General features: G+C 42.6%; 1 protein-coding gene across 1 annotated transcript in view; it reads right to left on the bottom strand.

The window, feature by feature from the left end:
- The window catches only part of CRPPA (CDP-L-ribitol pyrophosphorylase A), a gene marked incomplete at its 3' end in the record, with an annotated part of 105,112 nt that overhangs the window by 32,590 nt on the left and 51,624 nt on the right, over positions 1-20,898 (bottom strand). Inside the window, exon 3 of the mRNA XM_089659638.1 lies at positions 20,248-20,397. Within this exon, the coding sequence (XP_089515764.1) occupies positions 20,248-20,397 (150 nt within the window). The remainder of the gene's footprint in view (positions 1-20,247; positions 20,398-20,898) is intronic.

Genomic DNA, 20,898 nt, shown 5'->3' with positions numbered 1-20,898 from the left:
TCTTCATTGCGTGACAGTGGTCTGTCCCTTTATGTGGTTGGTAGGAAGGATGGGGCAGGCGGCCGCCATTCTGTCACCTCTCCCACCCGTTGGAGTCTTGTTTCCTTCTGTGTGAGCTCTCCCTCCCCCCTTTTCCCCACCATTCTTTTGCCAATTCTTCATATCCCTCACCCCCCAAAAAACTCCCAGGTAGATGGGAAAAGAGTTGGGTGATCTCTCTGCTGGAATATCCAAGACACATAAGATTTCTAGATTGTAAGCTCGAAAGAGCAGGGCCCTCGATCCCCTCATGTTTTGCATTGTATTGGTATTGTTCTGTCACATGTTCTGTCCCCCTTTGTAATGTACAGCGCTGAGTGAACTATTGGCGCTTTATAAATACTGTATTATTATATAAGTCAGGCGCTGATTCAGGCCATCAGGCTTCACCTAAAATATCACACTTGAGTGGACTGACCCTTAAAATAGAGTTGATTAATCCATATAAACTCCTGCCAGCCTAGAAGTGCTGTCAAATAGGTCAATTCTTCTGATAAATGCCAAAAAGTGGTCAGTCTGGGCAAATGGTTGAAGTGAAGACAACTAAATGGACATCTGATAGTGCCAAACCCAACTTCACTCCATCCACATGGACTTAAAAACCCAACTTTAGCACATCCACACAGACTCTGCAACAAGATACGTTTCATTTTCTGAACATTACTTCCATTGAGCTTTGATGAAAACTGACACGGGGATATCTCCTCTGTAATTAATGCAGACTTTGTTTTTAGAAGGTACAGTTTAAACCACTTATGGCAAACATTCTTCAGGCCTGACATGAGGCTCTAACCCCAACGATAGGACCTCTTCAATATCCAGGATCGAGTGCCGAGTGCCAACAGACTAATCAAACACAGAGGTATTTAGCAAGTCAAGTTTATACAACGGACCACCAGTCTCGCTGGAAATTTGGTATCCATTATAACAACATTACAAGGTTTTAGTTGTGTTGGCAGCCGCTCTCTCTGGCACATGTGTTAGCGGAACAAAGTTGTTTTTAGGTTTAGCTCTCCATTATCAAATTTCCAGGTTCTTATTCTGCAGAGCGGAGGAGACATTTCTCACAAATCTGTCTGTTTATTTGCTGATAGGATCGCAGATACAGAGGGAGAGACTGGGGGAAAGGAGGGGAAGGGAGCGAGAGAAAGGTGGAGGAGAAGGACAGAGGAAGAGAAATAAAGAGACAGAAAGACAGACAGAGAGAAATAAAGAGAAGAGAGAGAGAGAAGGAATGAAGGAGGGAGGGAGGGAGGGGGGGGGGAGAGAAAGAATGTGACAAAAAAGAAAGGAAAACGAAAGGGGAAGGGAAGAGGGGGACAAGGATTACAAAGAGAGAAAGACAGAGTGGGAAAGAGAAGCAGAGAGAGAGGAATAAAAAGAGGGAATGCAAGCATGTGTAGGCAACTTCAGAAGTTGTTAAAGTGGACCATTCACTGCAAATTGGAGAGATCTTCCCTGTCTGTCATCCTAACCCCCCCTTCTGAGAGAGAGAGAGAGAGAGAGAGAGAGAGAGAGAGAGAGGGAGGGAGGGAGGGAGAGAGAGAGAGAGAGAGAGAGAGAGAGAGAAATTGAGAAAAGAGAAAGAAAGTGACAAAAAAGAAAGGGGAAGGGAAGAGGGGGACAAGGATTACAAAGAGAGAAAGACAGAGTGGGAAAGAGAAGCAGAGAGAGAGGAATAAAAAAGAAGGAATGCAAGCATGTGTAGGCAACTTCAGAAGTTGTTAAAGTGGACCTTTCACTGCAAATTGGAGAGATCTTCCCTGTCTGTCATCCTAACCCCCCTTTCTGAAAACTGATGTAAAAGTAAATAAACCTGCAGCATTTATGCGCAATTCTAGAAGGCTGTAATTTTTGTTTTCAAATAACATGTTATACTTACCTGTTCTGTGCAATTGTTTTTCAGTGAGCCGTCCCGATCCTCTTCTTTTTGGGTCCATTGCTGGCAGTCCTGGCTCCTCCCCCAATTGCGAGCCTCTAGAGCCATGCTCCTGTAAATGGACATTGTCCATTCTCACACAGTGCAGCTTGGCCCCACCCCACTTCCTCCCCACTCTCACTCCTCATTGACATCAATGGGCCAATGGCTCCCACTGCTGTGTGAGCCTATGAGGAGAGAGAGAGAGACCCAGGAAAGGCACGGTTCTCATGCACATTGCTGGATCGAGACTGGGCTCAGGTAAGTATATGAGGGAGCAGAGGGGTTTTTCTTACCAATGCTGGGGGTTATTACTGCATTCACTGACACCAACGCTGTGGGCTAATATTGTGTCCTTTGACACCAATGTTGGAGGTTAATACTGCATACACTGACACCAATACTGGAAGTTATTAATGCATTCACTGACACCATTACTGAGAGTTATTATTGCATCCACTGACACCAATGCTGGGGGTTATTCCTGCACTTGCTGACACTAATGTGGGGGCTATTGTTCTCCAACTTCTCAATGTGTATTGTGATATGCTACAAAGAAATGCAGCAGGACCAACATTTTGGGGCACTGAGGTGAAAAAATGCACAGCTATTGTGCAACCCTCTGGAAGTGTAGGGGCCACACTTGAGGCCTTGTATAATTTTCAAAGTTGACCACCAAATATGTAGCGCAAGGACCTGCCATATTGGAAAGGGTCCTTTCACATGGGAAGGCTCGTTTAGCAGATCCACTTGCTCAGTGGGGGATCTCTCCGCTGATCCCCGCTGATCAAGCGGATGACATTTCTGTGTCCGCTCCGCACAGGCACAGAGCAGCTTGCTCTCCTCAATGAGCAGTCTATCCATTTCCATCTGACCTGATCTGTCGGACAGAAGGGTAACTGGATCCCCAGCCGTCCCTTTTTTGCGGGTCGGATGGGATTGGATGTCGACGGGTGTAAACGGACACCCGCTGCTCCATAAAGGAGAATGGAGGTTCTGATCAGGTCCACCTGATAAACGGGCAGGCGGACCCGATCGGAACATCCGTTTGAAAGAGGCCTAAGTAGGTAGGCCCTCATATTACATAGTTTTGGTAAATCTAAAGTTTATTATACAAAGATCGTATGATGAGATTGCAATGTGTATGGTGACTATAAGGTTTTAGGTGCATCAAAGTGTGTCTACAGCTCACCACACACTTCACAATTTGCCTACTTGGATACAGGTTGATTGGTAGGGTAGCCTCCCTAGCGGTCTGATTATGTCCATATTTCTGTGCTCAAAGCGGTACATTTTTTTTGCATGGAAATATGTATTTTTTTTATTGTAGGCCTGTAATTTTTAGGAATAACTCACTGAAATCTGTCCGAACAAGAGTCTAGTAAACATTCCGGGGATGATAAAATTTGAAACACGCAATCATAAATTATAATTTAATAAATAATCATAAAAAATAATAATATAATAATAATAAATTCCATTTAATAATTTAATCAAACCAAAAACACTGAAATGTGAAATATAGCGCCAAGTTCGCACATCGCTGAGCAAAGTCGCAGAATCGTTTTCAGTGTCTGATGAGGAATTTTCCCCACGAATCATTATCACTCAATTCTGCAAGTGGTTCTGATTTACTATCGCTGTTCTCTAGCCGGTCTAAAACCGCTTTTGACGTAAAGGGACACTTTTTGGACGCCATGGACGTTTCTCAGTTTCTAGGCAGAAAGAACAGTAAAAATGCAGGCAGGGCGCCGGACAAAGCACTCGGGACAAAATGTATGTGAAATGGTTTGATACAGGAATGTTATACTATGTGATTTTAGTGAATGTCACTGTTTCACTTTTTTAAATTTCCCGCACGTTCCGTCAACCGTACGTCCCGATGTCGCAGGGAACGGAACCCGGAAGACAGATGCCGGCAACCGCCGAAGGACATTGCCGGGGACACTGCAGGAGGGACATCGTGGGAGCGCAGGACAAGGTAAGTGAAGAAGAGATACAGTAATGGAATACTATGTGATTTTAGTGTATTTAGTGAATGTCACTTTTTCACATTTTTTAATTTCCCGCCGTTCCGTCCTCCGTATGTCCCGACGTCACAGCGCAGGACAAGGTAAGAGAAGAAGAGATCCCGGAGCAACGCTGCAGAGTATTCCCGAATGTAGGTCGGGGTTACCGCTTCTGGTGCTGAAACTTTACCCCGAGCTACACTCAGGAATACCTCCAGGGAGGATTAGCTAGATTCTCTCGGTTTTTGGTACATCTAACGTTGACTGTCAAAGGTTGTACAGTCAGACTGTGAAAGCGCTCTAAAATGCGCAAACATTCCCTAACACAGCTCAGTATGAATTCTCCTGATATCTGCCTGTCTATCATTCTGTAGTCCAATAATCTACTTTCTCTCATGTCTCGCTGTGATGGACAGATCCCATTGTAGCAGAGAATTTCCTGGCCCATTTATGAACCAATTTCAGACTTCTAAAACATTCCATTGTCCTGCCCCAATCCACTCCCCCCCCCTCCTCAAACATCCATTGCTGACTTCCTTCCACCTGTCCCAAAATCAGATTTTTTTATCTCAGATTGTCTTCTAGGAAATTACAAAGTCAAATTCTCACAGAAGCATTTGTGCATCCAGTGTACTCCGTTTACCGAATACTAGAAAGAGTACCTCGGGTTATGAAAAAGTGGCCAAACACAAGACAAGGAGGAGATTCCGCAACGATGTGTCAGTATTAGGATGATTATCCACTTACACTCTGGAAGAATTACCTCCCTTCCTGACCAGGCCATTTTTTGATATATGGCGCTGCGTTACTTTAACTGACAATTGCACAGTCATACAACGCTGTACATAAATGAGATTTGGCTTTTTTTTTCTCCACAAACAGAACTTTCTTTCAGTGGCATTCGATCACCGCTGGGTTTTTTATATTTTGTGCTATAAACAAAAAAAAAGGCCAACGATTTTGAAAAAGAAATTATGTTTTACTTTCTGCTATAAAACATATCCAATAATAAAATTTTACAAATCAAATGTCTTCATAAATTTAGGCAAAAATATATTCTGCTACATTTCTTTGGTAAATATAAATCCCAATATACGTATATTGACTGATTTGTGCAAACGTAGTGTATACAAACTATGGGATATACAGTATACTGGAATTTATTTTTTGGTTATACTAGTAATGGTGGCGATCAGCGATTTATAGCGGGATTGCGATATTGCGGTGGACAATCTGATGCTGACACTTTGTGGGAACTGACTAACTGCCACTGACATCACCAGGACACTAATACAGTGATCAGTGCTAACAATATACACTGTCACTGTACTAATGACACTGGCTGGGAAGGGGTTAAACATCTAGGGCGATCAAAGGATTAACTGTGTGCCTAACCAGTGTTTTTTTTTGTTTACTTTCAGATGTTTTTACTAAGGGATGTGCTGGATTTTATTCCCTGCTTTGCAAAGAAACAAAATCCAGCACATTTATTTATTTCAGGTACTTATATATCGCCATCAATTTACGCAGCACTTTACATATATATTGTACATTCACATCAGTCCCTAACCCTCAAGGGATGTACAATCTAAGGTTCCTAATGCACATTCATACATACATGTACTAGGGCCAATTTAGACAAGAGCCAATTCACCTACCAGCATGTGTTTTGAGTGTGGGAGGAAACCGGAGTACCCGGAGGAAACCCACGCAGGCACAGGGAGAACATGCAAACTCCAGGCAGGTGGTGCAGTGGTTGGGATTTGAACCAATGACCCCAGTACTGCCAGGCGGAAGTGCTAACCATTTAGCCATTGTGCTGCCCACTGACAGGATGGAGTTCTGCATTGTTTATATACTGTATGCAAAGCTCTGTCCGGTGTGTCTCCTTGCCGATCAGAGGGTGCTGGTGGTCATCCATTGGCCAGCACCCACTGTAATTAAATCAGAAGCGGTGTGCCATCGGCACGCACACCCCTTCCTGGAAGTGCAGAATCACGTATATATAAGTGATTCTGCACAGAGAGTAAAACTGCAATTGGGCGATCAGCAACTGGTTTAAACCGTTCAAAAACAGAATATGCTAACCCAGCATTTTCATATTCTTGATATGTGCCTGATGTACTATGTACTTGTATGAAAAAGTATCCTGTTCTCTTTGTATTGCTTTCTTTTTGTGAAATCCCTGGTGTTCCTTCCAGTCCCTCTGCTTTCTTATTAAAAACTGACCACACTAGGCATGAGTGTACATCCATCCCAGCGTGGTCAGTTTTCTGGCTGTGCTGGGAGCACAGCTTGCCTGTGCTCCAGTGGTCAGACTTCTGCTGACACGCCCTCCTGCACATGTCTTCACTGGGAAGATCATTGTCTGCTGTTTCCCTGCCCTTAATGCTGGTATGAACCACTGCAGTTCAGTAAAATGCACTGGTCTTATCCCTCCAACTGGACTCTGGAAAGAGAAGCAGTGGACTGATTCTCTCTGTTGTCATCTACTTTCCCCCTATTTGCACTGCAGCACAACGGATTGGCTCTGTGCTGCTTCTCCCTAGCCTAGTGTGAGCTCTGCTGTACAGTAGATTGCAAGAGGACGATGTTAGGAATTTATACTGCTTGCATTTAAAATATACACTCACCGGCCTCTTTATTAGGTACACCTGTTTAATTGCTTGGTAACACAAATAGCTAATCAGCCAATCACATGGCAGCAACTCAATGCATTTAAACATCTAGACATAGTAAAGACGACTTGCTGAAGTTCAAACTGAGCATCAGAATGAGGTTGAAAAGGGATTTACAGGACTCTGAATGTGGCATGGTTGTTGGTGCCAGACGGGCTGGTCTGAATATTTCCAAATCTGCTGATCTACTGGTATTTTCATCCACAGCCACCTCTAGGGGTTTTCAGAGAATGGTCCGCAAAAGAGAAAATATCCAGTGAGTGGCAGTTGTGTGGACGAAAATGCCTTGTTGATGTCAGAGGAGAATGGGCAGACTGATTCGAGATGATAGAAAGGAAACAGAAACTCAAATAACACTCGTTACAACCAAAGTATGCAGAATACCATCTCTGAATGCACAACACGTCCAACCTTGAAACAGATGGGCAACAGCAGCAGAAGACCACACCGGGTGCCACTCCTGTCGGCTAAGAACAGGAAACGGAGGCTACAATTCACACAGGCAACAGAAGACTTGAAAACCATTGCCTGCTCTGATGATCTCGATTTCAGCTGCGACATTCAGATGGTAGGGTCAAATTTGGCATAAATAACATGAAAGCATGGATCCATCCTGCCTTGTATCAGCGGTTCAGGCTGCTGGTGGTGGTGGTGTCATGGTGTGGGGGAGATTTTTCTTGGCACACTTTGGCCCCTTAGTACCAATTGAGCATTGTTTAAACACCACGGCCTACCTAAGCATTGTTGCTGACCACGTCCATCCCTTTATGACTCCAGTGTCCCCATCTTCTGATGGCTCCTTCCAGCAGGACAATGTCCCATGTCACAAAGCTCAAATCATCTCCAACTGGTTTCTGGAACATGGCAATGAGTTCACTGTACTCCAATGGCCTCCACAGTCACCAGATCTCCATCCAATAGAATACCTTTGGGATCTAATGGAATGGGAGAGTCGCATCATGGATGTGCAGCCGACAAATCTGTAGCAACTGGGTGATGCTATCATGTCAATATGGACCAAAATTTCTGAGGAATGTTTCTAACACCTAATTAAAATTTAATTAAATTTAATTAAATTTTAAATTTAATTAAAATTTTTAAATTAATTAAAAATTAAAAATTGTACTCTACATACCTTATTTTAGACCCCGTGTCTAAATCATTGCTGGGCCTCTTGGCTTCTCTATGCAAAGAGGCAGATCATGGCTGGTGGGAAGGGCTAGAAAGTTGCCGCACATAGTTTCACGAAAACATCACAGCAGCCTGCCTTAGTACTCCTCTTAAGAGCCCTCAGTCTGGATGCAAGCAGTGGGCTGGCCCTTGGGTGGAGTTATGCAAATATCAATATGCCTTGATGGATGGGTGGGTGTCAGTCTAGAGATGTGGACTGAAGAAGATGCCAGATTTAACTGCAGCATAGGAAAGCAGTGGGCTGGCCCATGGGCGGAGTTATGCAAATATCAATATGCCTTGATGGATGGGTGGGTGTCAGTCTGGAGATGTGGACTGAAGAAGATGCCAGATTTAACTGCAGCATAGGAAAGCAGTGGGCTGGCCCTTGGGCGGAGTTATGCAAATATCAATATGCCTTGGTGGGTGGGTGTCAGTCTGGAGACATGGACTGAAGGACATGCTGGATTTAACTGCAACATAGGAAAGCAGTGGGCTGGCCCATGGGCGGAGTTATGCAAATATCAATATGCCTTGATGGATGGGTGGGTGTCAGTCTGGAGATGTGGACTGAAGAAGATGCCGGATTTAACTGCAGCATAGGAAAGCAGTGGGCTGGCCCTTGGGTGGAGTTATGCAAATATCAATATGCCTTGATGGATGGATGGGTGTCAGTCTGGAGACGTGGACTGGAGGAGATGCCGGATTTAACTGCAACATAGGAAAGCAGTGGGCTGGCCCTGGGGCGGAGTTATGCAAATATCAAAATGCCTTGGTGGGTGGGTGTCAGTCTGGAGATGTGGACTGGAGGAGATGCCAGATTTAACTGCAACATAGGAAAGCAGTGGGCTGGCCCTTGGGCGGAGTTATGCAAATATCAAAATGCCTTGATGGATGGATGAGTGTCAGTCTGGAGACGTGGACTGGAGGAGATGCCGGATTCAACTGCAGCATAGGAAAGTCATATCACAGGCATGACAGCACAGTCTGACAGGGCTGTGTAAATCCCAGGAGTGGATAGACAGAAATAGAAATCCTTTAAGAGGTAAGACCGCTCCCGTATGTGTATTTAGCCCGGAGTTCAGCTTTAACTGTATCAATATAGCAATGCAGTGTTTTTTGTTTGTTTTTTGTTTTTTTTTTATCTAAGTTCTGTTAAGTCAACTTAAGTGCAGCGCTATTGACGATGGTGGAGAACAAGCCTGCCCTTGTCCTCGTCACATCTCAGCGGCAGACACTCAGAAAAAAATAACTTCTTACAAAGGGTGACATGTACGGGGCATTAGCCAGGATTCCGGTTTATGTGCGACGTACAATGAGAAGACGGATATATGTACTCTGCAGAGCGGCCTCCGATGACTGATGGGACAATGACTCAGCCTCCCGATTATTATGGAATAAAAATCTATTTCATGCAGAACCTTCCTAACAAAAGTCTTTAGTCACCGACACCTGCAGCTCCGTAAATACAAGTGTCAATGCTGCAGGGGAGCAATCACATAGAACATAATGGATGATGGGGGGACGATGCCTGACCCACACAAAACAACCGCGCCAGCCTCAGATTGACGCGCACCTTTCCGACATTCGAAAGCAACTGAAACTGGAAAAGAGGCCCTGTCACCAACTTGCAATAAAAGAAATCAAGTATTGTAGCCTCCCTAGCGGTCTGATTATGTCAGTATTTCTGTGCTCAAAGCGGTACATTTTTTGGCATGGAAATATGTATTTTTTTTATTGTAGGCCTGTAATTCTTAGGAATAACTCACTGAAATCTGTCCGAACAAGAGTCTAGTAAACATCCCGGGGATGATAAAACTTGAAACATGAAATCATAAATGATCAATTAATAAATAATCATAAAAAATAATAATAATATAATAATAAATTTAATTCAATAATATAATCAAACCAAAAACACTGAAATGTGAAATATAGCGCAAAGTTCGCACATCACTGAGCAAAGTCGCAGAATCGTTTTCAGTGTCTGATGAGGAATTTCCCCCACGAATTATTATCACTCAATTCTGCAAGTGGTTCTGATTTACTATCGCTGTTCTCTAGCCGGTCTAAAACCGCTTTTGACCTAAAGGGACACTTTTTGGACGCCATGGACGTTTCTCAGTTTCCAGGCAGAAAGAACAGTAAAAAACAGGCAGGGCGCAGGACAAAGCACTCGGGACAAAATGTATGTGAAATGGTTTGATACAGGAATGTTATACTATGTGATTTTAGTGGTTTTAGTGAATGTCACTTTTTCACATTTGTAAATTTCCCGCCAGTTCCATCCCCCGCACGTCCCGACGTTGCAGGGAACGGAACCTGGAAGACAGATGCCGGCATCGGCCGGAGGACATGGCCAGGGACACTGCAGGAGGGACATCGCGGGAGCGCAGGACAAGGTAAGTGCAGAAGAGATCCCGGAGCAGCACTGCAGTGTATTCCCGAGTGTAGCTCGGGGTTACTGCTTGTGGTGCTGAAACTTTACCCCGAGCTACACTCGGGAATACCGCCAGGGGGGTTAAAATGGTTGTAACCCTCAGACCTGAAATATGAACAAAGCATATCCTTCTATAGTGTGTACTTGTGTCAATCCAGAGCACTAAGACTAGGTTCACACAAATGCGGTGCGGGACACCGTCCGTAATTCGCACAGGAATCGCCCGCGTTCCTGTGTGAATTACGTGCAGTCTGTGCGGTGCGATTTGAGCCGTATATTTTGAGTGGCTCATAATCGCATCACATCCACACCAAAAAGGTGCAGGACCCTTTTTTTTATCCGCACTTGAACTGTATCGCATGGGTATTCTCACCCATGCAATGTGATTTCTGGCACTTGCACGCGTTTTGCGATCTGTTTCGGGGTGTCATTCATTTATCATGAACACCCGCGCCAGATCGCATGAAAGCCGTGATAATCCAATGAGGTGCAGGAAACGCACAAGATTCGCAGTGATTCCCGCACGGCATTAGTGTGAACCCGGGCTAATTTCTGTCTTTTGCCTTGTTCCTCTTCTATCTGCATGAGTCACTTCTTACAACTGTTCCTGACACCAAGAGGTATAAATGTGACAGGGGAGGGATCTCCAGCACACAGCCTGTGATTGACAGCCTTAGCTCTGTCCCTGTGCGCTGCATGAAGAAGGGTAAATCCCTTCCCTCCAATCAGCTCTCACTGAGCTCTGCAGAGTGTAACTTCAGCTCCCCGCCCCCAGCTTTCTGAAAGCTCAGGCAAGTTGTATAAATTCTTCACTTTGAACAGATGTAGAGATGCATGCGACCTCTTGGCGGGTGGGCCTTGTCGCCAAGCGGCCGTATATTTGCGTACCAAAATATGAACAAACATGTACGCCCGGCGTGCTCCCGACATTTACCGGCGCCAAACAAAAAAGCTCACGATTGCTACTTGTGATTGGGAGCTTTCTGATCATGTGACAGCCAATCATAGCAGTCACATGATCATAAATCCCACCTCCCAGCATCAGAAACCCTTAAAAGGGAAGGAGGCGTTGGCGTTAAGAGGTAAACAGGTACAACTTATGAAGGAGGATTTGTTTCATCTCAGTGTATCGCCTGAGGTAGTCATTTCACTGGGTATAGGTAAGGCCCCTTTCACACGGGCATTCTGTTTGTCCGTTTTTCATCCGCTGACGGATGAAAAACAGACAGCAATGCACTCCTGTGGGCAAACAGATGTAAACAGATAATTATCCGTTTACATCCACATCCGCTCAGGTTCGGTTTTTTGTTAACAGAACAAGTCTCTATTTTTGTTCCGTTTAAAAAATGGAAGCCGACCTAAACAGATGTAAAGATCCCTAACTTACATTTATACACACATACACTAGGGCCAATTTAGACAGGAGCCAATTATCCTACCAGCATGTCTTTGAAGTGTGGGAGGAAACCGGAGTACCCAGAGGAAACCCACACAGGCACAGGGATAACATGCAGCTTCCAAGCAGGTGGTGCCATGGTTGGGATTTGAACCAACGACCCTAGGACTGCCAGGCAGAAGTGCTAACCATTTAGCCACTGTGCTGCCCAGTCATAGATGGAAAACTGCAGATATGTTGCATATTTCCAAACCACAGCTCAACCAAAGACTGTGATCAGGAGTTTAAAGCATTTGTAAATAGTTTTTTTAAATTAAATTATCTTGTTATACTTACCTGCTCTGTACAATGGTTTTGCACAGAGCGGCCCTAAATCTCTTCTGGGGTCCAGCGCTCTTGGCTCCTTTTCTTTGTGTGCCCCTATAGCATACCACTTTCTATGGGTGCACACCTGCGAGCTCGATCCTAAGTCGGGCTGTGTGTGTCTATTAACACACACAGTGTGGTTCAGCCCTGCCCTCTTGCTCTCTGCTCACAGGTTTTGATTGACAGCAGCAGGAGCCAGTGGCACCCTCTGCTGCCTCTGTGAGCAGATAGAGAGAGGAGAGAGAAGCTGCAGATCAGCACAGCGCTGGATCAAGATAAAACTCACTATAAGGGGGGGTGAGGGGGTAATGCAAAAACTTGGACTTTTTTTACCCTAATGCAGGGAATTCATCGAGGTAAAACATGTCCAGGCTTTAAGACCACTTTAAATATGAACAGGGAACATGTAGTGTAGAAAAAAAAGTATAAATGCAAAAATATAAACGAGCCCTTAAGGAATTTTCTTAGACCTGGAGGTCTCCATACCTTCTAAACAAGGGACCAATTTACTGCCCTTCAGACTTGGGGGGAGACTGTGGCCAGTGAGATTAATGTCCTGGTGTCAGCGGGAGGAATAGTGCCCCATCATTGGTGTCAATGGGAGGAATAGTGCCCCATCATTGGTGTCAGTGGGAGGAATAGTGCCCCATCATTGGTGTCAATGGGAGGAATAGTGCCCCATCATTGGTGTCAGTGGGAGGAATAGTGCCCCATCATTGGTGTCAGTGGGAGGAATAGTGCCCCATCATTGGTGTCAATGGGAGGAATAGTGTCCCATCATTGGTGTCAATGGGAGGAATAGTGTCCCATCATTGGTGTCAATGGGAGGAATAGTGTCCCATCATTGGTGTCAATGGGAGGAATAATGTCCCATCATTGGTGTCAGTGGGAGCAATAGTGTCCCATCATTGGTGTCAGTGGGAGGAATAGTGTCCCATCATTGGTGTCAATGGGAGGAATAGTGCCCCATTATTGGTGTCAATGAGAGGAATAGTGCCCCATCATTGGTGTCAGTGGGAGGAATAGTGCCCCATCATTGGTGTCAGTGGGAGGAATAATGTCCCATCATTGGTGTCAGTGGGAGCAATAGTGTCCCATCATTGGTGTCAGTGGGAGGAATAGTGTCCCATCATTGGTGTCAATGGGAGGAATAGTGCCCCATCATTGGTGTCAGTGGGAGGAATAGTGCCCCATCATTGGTGTCAGTGGGAGGAATAGTGCCCCATCATTGGTGTCAATGGGAGGAATAGTGTCCCATCGTTGGTATCAGTGGAAGGAATAGTTCCCCATCATTGGTGTCAGTGGGAGGAATAGTGCCCCATCATTGGTATCAGTGGGAGGAATAGTTCCCCATCATTGGTATCAGTGGAAGGAATAGTGCCCCATCATTGGTGTCAGTGGAAGGAATAGTTCCCCATCATTGGTGTCAGTGGGAGGAATAGTGCGCCATCATTGGTATCAGTGGAAGGAATAGTGCCCCATCATTGGTGTCACTCTGCATGAATGAGCACGGGGGGGTGGGGTGGTAAACGTACTAGCAGATTTAAATACACTAACAAATTGAAGCCAAATTCCAGCTTACACTTTATAATCAGTTACAGCAAACAGTTACATCCTTTTGGGATACAGGTTTTACATGAATAAATAAAAGCTGATGATTGTCAATAGGGCAGCACAGTGGCTAAATGGTTAGCACTTCTGCCTGGCAGTACTCGGGTTGTTGGTTCAAATCCCAACCACAGCACCACCTGCCTGAAGTTTGCATGTTCTCCCTGTGCCTGCGTGGGTTTCCTCCAGGTATTCTGGTTTCCTCAAACACTCCAAAGACATGCTGGTAGGTTAATTGGCTCCTGTATAAATTGTCCCTAGTATGTGTATGTATGAATGTAAGTTAAGGACCTTAGATTGTACGCCCCTTGAGGGTTAGGGACTGATGTGAATGTACAATATATATGTAAAGTGCTGCGTAAATTGATGGCGCTATATAAGTACCTGAAATAAATAAATCAGTTTACTGCCCTTCAGACTTGGGGGGCAGGCTGTGGCCAGTGCGATCAGATAATGTCCTGGTGTCAGTGGGAAGTATAGTGCCCCATCATTAATGTCAATGCGAGGAACCTGGCCTCAGGTGATGCAGAGGTGAAACAAATCCTCCTACAGAAGTTGTACCAGTTTATCTGCTGTATTCTTTTCTCTACATCTGTTTAAAGTGCAGAATTTATAAAGCTTGTGTGAGAGTTCAGAAGGGGCAGAGAGCTAAAAAAACATGCTGCAGGTCTCAGCAAGGAGAGTTCTGAAATATGATTGAAAGGAATAGACACACCCCCTTCTACGCAGCACACAGGTACAGAGCTGAAGTGGTCAATCACAAGCTGTGTGCTGGAGCTCCTTACCCTATCACCTTTTTTCTCTTGGTGTGAGGAAAACTTGTCAGAAGTAACTCATGCGGATAGCAGGGGAACAAGGCAACAGACAAAAATGACACTAGGCCATAGACGGGGCGAAAACTGAACGTTTTTAAAAATAAATAAATAAAAATCGGTAAATCGGCCGACAAATATAATAGCGGTGTCCCCGCAGAGAGCTCCACTATTATATTTGACATTTAAAAGTATAGCAAAGTTGCAACATTGTATCTATTTGTATCCATTTCGGATACAGATGTTTCTATTCAGATACAAATAGATACAATGTTGCAACTTTGCTATACTTTTAAATGTCAAATATCATAGCGGAGCTCTCTGCAGGGACACTCCACTATTATTTTTGACATTTAAAAGTATTGCGGTTGCAACAATGTATCTATTTGTATCCGAATAGAAACATCTGTATCCGAAATGGATACAAATAGATACAGATGTTCTTCTTTTTCTTTGTCTTCATCTTCTTTTCCTTCTTCTTGCAAGTCACGGCTCATGCGCATTTTTTTTAAATCAGTAAAAAGATCCGCCGATTTGCCCATCATTGCCGTGAAAATCGGCCGATCGACAATAACGGATGTTTTTTTTCCAACATGACCGATTAAAAAAATTTGTCAAAATCACCAAAAAACGGCCGACAAATTCACCCATTAACGATCCGCAAATCGGCTGATTATTCCTTTAGACGAATTTTCGGCCGATTTTCGACCCATCTATGGCCTGCCTAAGTGCTCTGGATTGAGACAAGTACCCACTATAGAGGGATATGCTTTGTTCATATTTCATGTCTGAGGTTTACAACCACTTTAAATGTTTGCTGGAGTTCTGCTTTAACTGTCACAGTCCTTGTTATAACTGTGGCCTGCAAGACTCCCTAAAAGAAAAAGGAAAAAAAAAAAAAAAAAAAAGAGTTCAAAGCTGACAGTCAATTGGCCTCCAGGGACAAATAAGGAGCAAGGAAGCCCCCAATTAGCATATCTGAAATGAAATCAGTTGGTCAGACACTGCCGCTTTTCCGGATCTGTAACCTATGGAATGTCGTCTGCATCCGATCAGACAAAGCAAATTGTCTCCTGGCTTCATTAAGCGGGGAAGACAGTGAGAGTGGAGGATGAGAAAGGCTACATGGAGGGGACTGGGACACTGGGGGGGGGGGGAGAATTTCTTCTAAAACAATCGTCCATTCATCGAACATACAGAACCGATGCGGCTCAGGATGAATTAGACCCGAGAGTACACGCTTCAAAGGACAACGGTCTGAAATCTGACAACACAAGGGTTAATCCTTCCATCCCAAAGGGGAAATGCCACCAAGATCAGATCTACTGGACCATTTCTACCAATCACAAAGAACGTCTTAAAGTGGTACTAAAGGAAAAATCACAAAGGACATATATGACGTGGGCAGGGGCAGACTGACAACTCATGGGGCCCCCGGGCAATAGGGGATCATGGGGCCCCTGTGTCCTTGCCCAAACTCAAAAAAGCCTATGAAAAAGGTACCAGGGGCATCTCATGGGGCCCCCTACTGACCCGGGGCCTCCAGCAGTGCCCGAGTTTCCAAATGGTCAGTCCGCCCCTGGACGTAGGCTGTCGCTAGCATTAACACAGTGGTCTTTGTTTGCTTGAGTCCCCCAAAACTTTTTTGTTACCTGCTGTTAATTTTCAGCTTCCTTTATGGGTCGGTTCACACTCCATGTGTTTCAGTTGCTTTTTTTTCCAGCATCCAAAACGCACAGAAAGTAGGTTATATGGTTGTCAATCTCATAGTTCACATCAGTGCTTGCATTTCCATTACAGAAAAAAAACAAGTAGAACATACTGCATTTTTTCCGTACTGAACTGTACTAAAACGCAGTAAAATGCATTACAAAACGCACCGGAACGCACCAAAAACGCACTGGAACATGTCCCTATTTGGGCAGCACAGTAGCTAAATGGTTAGCACTCCTGCCTGGCAGTACTAGTGTCATTGGTTCAAACCCCAACCATGGCACCACCTGCCTGAAGTTTGCATGTTCTCCCGGTGCCTGTGTGGGCTTCCTCCAGGTACTCCGGTTTCCTCCCACAGTCCAAAGACATGCTGGTAGGTGAATTGTCTCCTGTCTAAATTGTCCCTAGTATGTGTATGTATGAATGTGAGTTAGGGACCTTAGATTGTACGCCCCTTGAGAGCAGGGACTGATGTGAATCTCCTAGATTGTAAGCTCCCAGGATCAGGCCCTCTTGTATTGAACTGTATTGTCTCCCGTTATATTGTAAAGCGCTGAGCAAACTGTTGGTGCCATAAATCCTGTATAATAATAATAATATAAATCCTGTATAATAATAATAATATAAATCCTGTATTATAATAATAAGAAATAATAGGTTAATTGGCTCCTGTCTATATTGTCCCTAGTATGTGTATGTATGAATGTGAGTTAGGGACCTTAGATTGTACACCCCTTGAGGGTTAGGGACTGATGTGAATGTACAATATATATGTAAAGTGCTGGGTACATTGACAGCGATATATAAGTACCTGAAATTAAATAAATAAATAAATAGATTACAATCGAAGAAAAAGACAGAGACAAAATATAAACTGGAATGCATAAAAAAAACACACTGGAGCACTTCAAAAAAAGCATCAAAAATTCCCCGGAATGCGTCATAAACGCGCATGCAGAAACGAATCCGGAATGCATCTGGACTGCGTTTCTACAGTGTGAACCGGCAGTAACAGACCAAGCTGTCCAACAAAAAGGTGTGCTACTTGTCAGAACACCAGATGAAAAGAAAGGAAAATAAAACTAATGCAGCCACCACATCTAAGATTTGGTAAGCTGCAATACATTCCATTTTTGTTTCTGAGATTAGATACGCTTTAAAGTTGTTTTATGAAAATACAAAAATAATTTTAAAAGGGTAAATTCACCTTTTCCCAAAAAATGAAAAAGTGAACTAACTCCTAACAGTGACAGTGCGGTCAATCTAGGAAGCAGTGGGCAGGACGAGGTGTCACCAGGTGATAAATGACAATCTATAGGCTTGGGACTCTGCAGTAACAATGCCGATAGCCACACCCCCTGCAACATCTCCTCATCCAACTGTAGTGAGAGTGACAACTCTGTTCTGAATTCAGAAACAATGCAGCATCGCTGTCACTCCATCGCAGGAAACTGTATTACGTGGGTTGCAAAATCAATAGGTATAAGCAGGGGGCTATAAAAAAAACTATAGGTGCAGATGGTCTTATAATTTAGCATTGCAGCACGTATACTTTTAATTGGATACCATAGCTCTACTTTAACCACCTATCACCTGGCCTATTGTAAAATGATGGCCAGGCAGGAGCTCTGTAATCCTGGATGGACATCATATGACATCCTCCAAGCACACCTGCTGCACGCTCTAGCAACCTCCCTGTGGCTAAATCTGTCACCTGCTGAGTCCACCGGACACAGCGGGTGACAGCTTGTTGTACCAGGCTGGCCCTGGTCCCCTGTGACCGCTGTGACCATGGCTTCTAATCATAGCCATTCATTCTGTACTATTTTCAAATCTGTGATTGGTCACACTGATCACATGATACAGACAGAACCAATCACAGCACACCTGTACCATGTAATAGCTGTGGACAATCACAGCTATCACAATGGCACATGAATGGATGCCATTCATACGATTTTTTGTTTATACAAGTGATCATCACTAAGCAATCGTAGTGTAAAAAAAAAAATCCTGATCACCTCCACATAGTATGTTGTTGCTATGGTAACACTCCACTGCTCTGGACACAGTATGTAAAAAGAAGTTGTAGAAAAAGAAAAATATTGTTAAAAAAAAATGAATTTTTTTTTTTTTTTTTTACACACTCTCACCAGTCAGCACCCCTGATCACCGGCACACCAGTCATATGCTGAAGCTGAACTGCACTGGTAAGCAGTATGTAAAAAAAAAAAAATCCCCAAAATTGTGACAAAAAAAATAACATCTTCAAAAAGAAAAACTCACCATGCCTCTTTCTAAATACCTTGGACTGCTTTCCAAAAATTGGTCATTTGGGGGGTATTTGTACTGTCCTGGCATTTAAGGCCTCAAGAAAGAGATCAGGCCGTCAGTACCACAGGATTTATCAATTTTCAGATATATCCACTGTTTGTGCACTAATTTGGGCTATTTTTACCAAAGAAATGGAGTAGAATACATTTTGGCCTAAATTTATGAAGACATTTTATCTATTTGCAAAATTTCAGAACAGAAACAAAACAAAAAAAATAAGCGTTTTTCTTTTTTGAAATGTTCTGTATTTTTTCATTTACATTGCAAAAAAAACCCCAGTGGGGATTAAATACCACGAAGAAAAAAAAAAAGCTCTATCTCGAAGAAAGAAAGTGTAAAAAAAGGGTTTTTTTTACACGTACTGCCACCAGTCAGCATCCCTGATCTCAAAAAATGCTACAAATTTAATTTGGGTTCAGTGTTGCATGACTGAGAAATTGGCATTCAAAGTGCGACAGCGATGAAAGCTGAAAGCTGTCCTGGGCAGGAAGGGGGGGGGGGGTGAATGTGTCCGGTATTGATGTGGTTAAATCAATTAAACTCCTAGATTGTAAGCTCCCAGGATCAGGCCCTCCTTTCCCTCTTGTATTGAACTGTATTGTTGCTGTATTGTCTCCCGTTATATTGTAAAGCACTGAGCAAACTGTTGGTGCTATATAAATCCTGTATTATAATAATAATAATATAAATCCTGTATTATAATAATAATAATAATAATATAAATCCTGTATAATAATAATAATATAAATCCTGTATAATAATAATAATAATATAAATCCTGTATAATAATAATAATAATATAAATCCTGTATTATAATAATAATATAAATCCTGTATAATAATAATATAAATCCTGTATTATAATAATAATATAAATCCTGTATTATAATAATAATATAAATCCTGTATAATAATAATAATATAAATCCTGTATAATAATAATAATAATATAAATCCTGTATTATAATAATAATATAAATCCTGTATAATAATAATATAAATCCTGTATTATAATAATAATATAAATCCTGTATAATAATAATAATAATAATAATATAAATCCTGTATAATAATAATAATATAAATCCTGTATAATAATAATAATAATATAAATCCTGTATAATAATAATATAAATCCTGTATTATAATAATAATAATATAAATCCTGTTTATTAATAATAATAATAATAATAATATAAATCCTGTATAATAATAATAATAATAATAATATAAATCATGTATAATAATAATATAAATCATGTATAATAATAATAATATAGATCCTGTATAATAATAATATAAATCCTGTATTATAATAATAATAATAATATAAATCCTGTATAATAATAATAATATAAATCCTGTATTATAATAATAATAATAATAATATAAATCCTGTATAATAATAATATAAATCCTGTATTATAATAATAATAATAATATAAATCCTGTATAATAATAATATAAATCCTGTATAATAATAATAATATAAATCCTGTATAATAATAATATAAATCCTGTATTATAGTAATAATAATGATGAAGAAACCCAATGTGCCCTGACATGGGATTACTGCCCAATGTTCATGACTAGCTTTGGCGATTTCAAGATTTTAACTCGAACTGATTTCCACTTTCATGATTTTCGGTGTCACATTCTGTGTGTCCAGTTTGTGAAGTGTGGAGCCCCGGGGGCAGATTCTACTCAGGAATCCTCCGGAGCTCAAGATCTGAGGTCTGCACTGGAAACACGTGTCCACTTACCTGAAGGTACGCTTTATAAATGACGTCAAACAGGAAAGCCTGAGGCATCTCACTGGCTCTGTGTTTAGTGCGTTCCAGGGAATGGGCCAGACATCCATCAGAGGAGGAAGCAATGACGGTGGACACTAATGGACGCACCGCGCCGGCCGCCTGCGGGGGGGAAAAACAAAATCAGAGGTTTCACGCTGTCAGCTGGAAAAACAGGACATTGCGAAGCGCTGTGCGTGGATAATAGTCCTGGGCGTCTGGCCTGAATTGGTAACACAGTCCAGTAGAGCCCCAAAGATAATTATAGTGGAACTCTAGCCAAACATCCTAATACAGAACATGGAAACTGTATAACATGCCAAAAGATCTGTGACTCTGTTCAGCCATTCCTGTGATTCACCCACCCCTGCTGTAGTTCGCAGGATGGACATGACACCACTATCCACTACTGCCTCAAATTATATGCAAACCCGAAGTCCTCTTATTTGTTCCCTTTTGGTCTAATAAAGCTTAAATGTAATGTACACGTGATTCCTTACCTTGTTCACCCGATCAACATGCAGTTAAAAATTTTCAATCAAATAACTTTGTTTTTAAGAAATACCCTTTAGGGACCCATTGGCATCATCAAAGGGTCTGTCTGCCGAACTTTGCTCCAAGTTT

The sequence above is a fragment of the Staurois parvus genome, unplaced genomic scaffold (genome assembly GCF_062004578.1).
Source record: "Staurois parvus isolate SC_StPar_1 unplaced genomic scaffold, SC_StPar_1.0 ptg001178l, whole genome shotgun sequence".
NCBI classification, from domain to species: domain Eukaryota; kingdom Metazoa; phylum Chordata; class Amphibia; order Anura; family Ranidae; genus Staurois; species Staurois parvus.
This window is presented reverse-complemented; position numbering and strand designations above follow the sequence as displayed.